Below are 6,555 nucleotides of genomic sequence, written 5' to 3'. Positions count from 1 at the left end.
TATATATATATATTTATTTATTTATTTATTTAAAAGAAAAAAATGTAAGTATGTAAGAATAGTCGTGGATTGTATGGGTGGAGCAGATTTGATAGCTTCATTTTTATTTTCTTTTTTTATCTTCTCACTTCTTGAAGCGGATGCGTTGAGTGCCTGTGAGCAGCAGCGCCATCGTGTGAACGTGAACTGCACAAAGTTATGTGCAAACCAAAATGCAAAGCAAAAAAAAAAAAAGAGGAAGGATATAAAATAAAAATATCGGAGGGGAAAACGTTTTTTTTAATTATTATTATTATCATTTTTACCATTATTGCAACGGCATCGAAGAAAGAACAAACGGGCAAAATCATAACATATTCTTTCCGTTAATATCTCATTTTATACTGAGGTATATTGACTAATTCTTTTTCTCTCTGTGTTTTTTCTTCTGTTTTTATTTTTTGTCAACGGGTTCTGTTTTCCTCCTATTTTCTGTTCGTGTTTCCTTCTGTGTTCTGTTTTCTGTTGATGTTGTCATTGTTTTATTATTGAATGCTGGATTTTATTCGGTTTAGTCTGTGAGTGTCCTCTTGTTGTTTATTTTATTTTTTTCCTTTTTGTCTGTTCCTTTGCAGTTCCCTTATTGTTTTCGTTTTAAAATACAAATAACGATATTGACAACAAGCAACTGCCTCATAGAGGGTCGTTTAACCGCACATACACACACACACAAAAAAAAAAAGAAAAATAATGAGATTGTATTAAATAATGTGAAGTCATATTAAATTATATTATGTGATATTGTGTAAAAACTACATTTATAGGAGCAAAAAAAAGAAAAAAGATAAACAATAAAAATTTTAAAATGGGGTGTCGCGAAACTCCGTTTCATCATGCAGAGAGTGTAAGTGCGTCGCATCGCTTAAAAAACGGTACATGTGAAATAATAACGGGGAAAAGGGGGGTTGAGAAGTTGCATTAACCAAAAAATAAGCACATTCATAAATAAATATATAACTTTCACATATTTTCGTATAATCGTGCATGTGCGTGTGCGTGTGCGTGTGAGAGTGAGAGTGAGAGTAGGGAGAAAAGGGTTCAATGAAACGAAGCATCAACACAAATGTGGGTCGAACGAATTTTGAAATGGGGGAAAAAAAATAATAAATAATAAAACAATTAAAAAAAACAATAAAACATACCATAAAACATACCATAAAACATAAAAAAGTGGAGGATTTGACTCCACCATCAGAAATTGAGATTTTCTTCTTTCATTACCCCAACGCACGTGAATCCGTGGAATGCAGAAAAGAGATGAGAGGGAGGAAATATTGCAACATGAAAATAAATTAATGTATAAAAACACACCCAGCAGCACACACAGCTTTTTTTTTTAAATAACGAGAAAAATAAGGAAAGGGAATGAAAGGGGATGAAAACAGGTTTAAAGGGAAGGGAATATAGTTAAGTCACTTACAGTTATTTTCTTTTTTTGTTAAGTAAAGAAATAAAATGGAATACAATAAGGTGAAATGTAGAGGGAGAGGTTTTCTCTCCTTAGTCATGTCTACAGACACTTTAGAATTATTATTATTTTTTCGCTTTTTTCTCTCTTGTGCATTCACCGTTTGCACATCGCCGCAACCATCTCCCTCGCTCCACAATTCAAAAGGGAGATATGAGCGTCAGAGATGCTCAATTACTTAAATCAGGAGTTGTGGCACCTGAGCTGTTGGGACTGTCGCGGCCCACCTCATGAAGCCAAATACGGCACCGGTAAAAAGAATGAAGGTATTGTGCTAACTCGCGGAACAATACGCGTCGCCTCGCCCTGTAGTAAACATACACTTTTTTGCAGTCCGCCTGGAATTCACAACCAAGGAATTCCATGTTCTCCACGCGGCAATCCGAAAATCTCGCGGGGACAAGGCGATTACGCAAGAATGATAGGAGATCCTTTGAGAAGCTGTAAAGCGCCCCGTCGTAATGATGTATCTCCGCTGTAGTGGCTGAACGCAAAATGAGAGCAGATGCCATCACATGCCACTCAGCCGCAGGAAAGCCCCGACTTATCAATTCGTCACCATGCAACTGGTCAAATTCCTCTACAGGGAGGACGGCGTGCACAGTTCCCATGTCAATTCCCATGTCACCCTCAAGGACAACCATCTCGCTTAATTTATAGAGGACGCCAGCCGCGCAAACACTGCGCCTGCAACGGTGATCAACAAGATATACATAACGTACCCCTTCAGGTCGCGATTGGTTCTCATCCGAAACATTCCTTGGCCGTTTGCTCAGTGGAGGAGGGCGCCGACTCATGTGGACCGTGAGGTCTTGAAAGAGCGGAGGCAGAGCGCGAAAAGACGGCAGCAACATGGGGAACTCGTCCCTCTTACAGTCCTCGCTCAGGCGCCTTAACGGACGCTTTCGGCATAATTGCGGAACAAAATCGCCGCAAGCATTCAGCGAGTCCTCCATTTCTGCCACTCCTAATGCGCTTTGGCATTCAGAACGCGCAGGAGGCTGCCGTGTGGGAGTTATGGAGTGAACAACAAAACAACAACCGCTGGGAGGTGGCACTGGACGTGTTGAGGGTTGAATAGTGCGGGGGGTTATCTCAACTGGCATTGTCAAAACTGCAGAGTTCGATGTCCGAAGGTTCTGCGGCATCCAACTGGGAATTGGTGGTGGGCGTATCGGTAGCCGCTGCATCTGCGCCGCGTTTACGACACCAATCGACCGTGTAACGATGCCTTCTACAACCCTTTTTGATGTTCCACATTCCTCATCCTCTTCAGTGGAAGAAAGGTGACTCCCGGAAGACGAAAAAGTTGTATTGAGTACCTTTGCGCTGTAGGGGTCGTGGCGCCAAAGCACACCGGGAGAGCTTAAAGGTGAAAAGAGGGGGTCGTCTCGCCTGGGTGGATGCTGAGCCTTCTGCACGTGCTGATAGATGGCGTCGAATTCCTTCAGCATGCTTAAGGGAACAGCGTAAGCCCTCCCGTTTAGTGACCGAAACGGTGCACGTCGTACAGCAGAAGAGGGTTCCTCCTTCGACACGTGTTTCTCCTCTACTGAAGTCCGAGAAGAAGGTTTCGTTGGTCCATGATTGTTCGTGTTAACGCCGCCACACATTGATGATGGGATATTTGCCACTATATCCGTATGAACCCACTTCTGCTTGCTGTCGTGGGAATAAGAAATGTTATAACTGGTTTCGTCACGTTTCATACATTTCTTCCACTCCGTCTCCAGTGATGCGCCGGCGACAGTCGACACTACAGGCATGATTCGATCGTTGTTTCTCACCCTTCAGTCCTGTCACCTTCCGTCGTCTACGCTTTTCTTTTTCTATGTTCTCTTCCACCTTACGCCTGTTATTCGGCCCAACTACTTTCAATCAGTCAATGTGGCCTTATTCCAAATCAAAAAGACGTTTTTTTTCACAACGGTTTTTCCCTTACCTCCGTTTCCGTTATTTTTTTTTTGTTCTTCTTCTATCAAGTTCGCCTTCGTTTGGGGCTGATGTTTTAGTAAATGCCACTCACTCCCTTCGTTCCAACTCTTGTAGTACCTGCAGTAGTTGTATCAACTCTTCTTCTTTTTTTTCCCCCTCCTTCCCGTTGCTTTTTTATCACACTAATGTACGTTACTGTCTTCACTTACTAATTGTGAAGGTAACGGACGGAACAATTTCTTCCCTCAGCAGCAACCAAAGAAAAAAAAATAAAGAAGAGCGATGGCTACACAAATGCGACCGGCCTCTATAAGGATGAAACTTAATGTTTGTGATAAAAAGAAGAGAGAAGGCGAAAAAAAAGATTTAACGACTGAGGGAGCACGCAAAAATCAGAAATGCAGTGCTTAAGGCAAGGGCGTAGTAAGACGGAAGTATATGTCTTACTTCCACACTTGACCCCCAACGGGGGAGGCAATTAGGTACGGAAAATTTTTTTATAATAAACTAAAACGGAAAGAAGAAGGAAGAGGCCGATGAGAGACCGCGAAAAAAAAGAGAAAGAAAATTACGGCGAAATATGGAGGAAAAAAGTGCGGAGATGCGTGATTCGGAACAAAAACACATTTCCACCTACAGTTATTTATGCACCAAATCAAATCCTCGATACAACATCCGGATAGTCCCCGCAGCCAATACACTGTTGTTTAACACTTTGAATTTACTCATCCTTGTTTTACGATTAAACCCATCCTTCACCCAAATACCTAATCAAACTGAGCCCACATTCCCTTCTGTTGGCCACTCTTCGCTATTTGGTCACTCGCTTCCAAGTGCTCCATATCGCAACCCCTCAGACACAACATCGTTACAAAAATAAAAGCGCAAAAAATACCAAGCGTATATCCTGACTTCGGAGCGCTGGTAAACACCTCAAACGATTCCTCATCTCTCCCTCCCACTCCCAATTTCCCGCCACTTTCTCCATTTGAGTCTTAGTCATTAGACGCCCCCACCCCACCTCGACTGTCACTCAACATATTTCCCCCCCCCTCCGTCCCGTAAAACGCCGAGCCTTCACCTGCTCCTAAATCTTCACGGCTCCGTTTCCGTGATTCTGTGCGTGGATTTTCTTTTTCTCCAAAGACCACTACATAACGTTCCAATGGGGGATCTTTAGCATCGGGCGCTTTTACGTACAAATCCCGAAGTGCAAGACGACGGTAAACAGCATAATGCCCAGCTGCACTGGCAAGGCCCGTGGGCACGTCGCCACTAGTCTCAGGTACCGAACACAATTGGAATAAGTAGCTACTTGTGTTGTTAGCATCCAGCACCAGTCGTTCAAACGTGTTCTCCCGTGATGCGTGGTAGGTAAGAGTAACCCCATCAGCAGCCTGCAAATCGCTTTGCTTATCAGCCACCAGAAGGTTGGTGTTGGCCACCAATACATGTGGCCCTCCGCTTCTGGACTCCGGGCCGACGACAGCGCCTGGAAGTACAACGTGATGAAGCGCTGTTTCAACTTCACCCAGCTTCACTTCATTGGCAGCTTCATTGCCTGAGGTGCTGTACACTTCAGCGTACTCTTGGAACCCTGCAGGGTATAATGGCACCACTTCTACAGGGTAGATGGGCACCGGTTGCCGGTTCGGCCCAAGTTCACCCCGTTCCCTCCGCAGCCGGTTATCAACCGATATGTCTGCTCCAAAAGCTCCCCCTTTTGGGGGGTTCAGCTCGCTCTCACTAATTTGCAAAGCAGCCCTTCGTTCTTCCACGCCACCAGGCAAAGACGCCGTGTACTCCCTCAGTAACTTGACATACTCCCGAGTCACACTACACCACAATCCACGGTCTGGTAACTCAAGAGCTTCTACCGCATGCTCCAGCACCTCCTCAGATTCGTCATGAGAACCGTAGTTAGCGGAGAAGTGACACAAACAACTCCACATCCCACATTGCTGTCTTTCATTTGTACCCTCGAAAAGCAGCTTCCACAGTCGCTGGACAAATGCGAGTGTTCGGCAGTTCTCACCACCAAGTCCGAGCTTTGTCCGCGCGATGGCCTTAAGCATCTTCTCATGAGAAACGTCTAGCGAACGAGCGGCCTTGAATGACGCGATAACACCATCTTTCCATTGCACAGCCGTATTCTCCGACGTTTCCCCCGAGCCCCGAGCCGCACCCGCGAGTGAGGCAGACGACAACAAATATCCCCCATGTGGGGGAGGCCCGCCCGGCTGCGTCTGTGACATCAGAGACAGAGGTAACGAAACTATGCTCCGTAATTCATCAGGCACAATGCGGGAGATGCGCTCCAAGTGCCGCTGCTCTGGTGACACCAGGCCCATATCTGTATACAGAGGGCGTTGCAGATGTGTAAGTGAGGGCTTGTCACGCTCTAGCATCATACTGACGTCAATGTCCGTGTCCAACAATTCTGCATCCTTTGGATCAAGGTTTTCGTTCACACTTCCAGGGCTCCATGTCGTTTGGTCGGACAAACCCTCAGCGATGGCCCTTTGTTTCGCCTTCTCTACACGTCGCTCGCTCTCCATTGACAACTGACGGGCCTCCTCCACAACCTGCGGGCGCAGCAGATGGTAAGACAATGGAATACTATTCAAAACACCAATGGCCATGGCATCCAACTCGGCCCCCATTACGCCGAGGGGTTCTGTGCTTTTCAAGAACTCGACCATCGGCAGTAGATTGTACAAAATCGGTGCATTGGGAACAGTGGGAGGAGCAATATTCCACGAACAGTCGAAGCAATATCCCCTCGTACAGGCTCGGATGAATTCTCCGTATGACATCTCCAAACGGACGGTTGGGGCCCTGAGAACTGAAGTCATAGACCCCCTACCTTCCACATCTCCGTCACCACACGCGTCGGTAGCCCGCTGAAGCGCCGAGTTGGTTGAACCCTCCCTGCCACCTTCTGCGCGGTAAGGGAGAGAGGACATGTATAACCTCAGCACACAGCTAACTTTAAACCTTCTATTTAAAACGTTACGACCTTTTGCTCCCTTTCACCCTCACTTCGCCGAAGAACAGCCACCGAACGAAGAAGAGCTCCGCGTGCAAACGACCAAACAATCTTTAAATGTAAA

General features: G+C 45.6%; 2 protein-coding genes across 2 annotated transcripts; both read right to left on the bottom strand.

Annotated features, from left to right (window-relative positions):
- Positions 1–1,677: 1,677 nt before the first annotated feature.
- TEOVI_000785000 (PSP1 C-terminal conserved region, putative) lies at positions 1,678–3,273 on the bottom strand (the record flags this gene model as incomplete). Its single annotated transcript, XM_067223352.1, has 1 exon — positions 1,678–3,273. The coding sequence occupies one exon, from the start codon at positions 3,271–3,273 to the stop codon at positions 1,678–1,680; it is 1,596 nt and encodes a 531-aa protein (XP_067079453.1).
- A 1,164-nt stretch (positions 3,274–4,437) lies between these two features.
- On the bottom strand, positions 4,438–6,408 carry TEOVI_000784900 (uncharacterized protein; the record flags this gene model as incomplete). The annotated part of the gene is made up of 1 exon (XM_067223351.1): positions 4,438–6,408. One exon carries the CDS (start codon positions 6,406–6,408, stop codon positions 4,438–4,440), a length of 1,971 nt encoding a protein of 656 aa, XP_067079452.1.
- Between the last annotated feature and the right edge of the window lie 147 nt (positions 6,409–6,555).

Source organism: Trypanosoma equiperdum (genome assembly GCF_001457755.1).
Source record: "Trypanosoma equiperdum strain OVI genome assembly, contig: ctg_1844, whole genome shotgun sequence".
NCBI lineage: Eukaryota > Euglenozoa > Kinetoplastea > Trypanosomatida > Trypanosomatidae > Trypanosoma > Trypanosoma equiperdum.
This window is presented reverse-complemented; position numbering and strand designations above follow the sequence as displayed.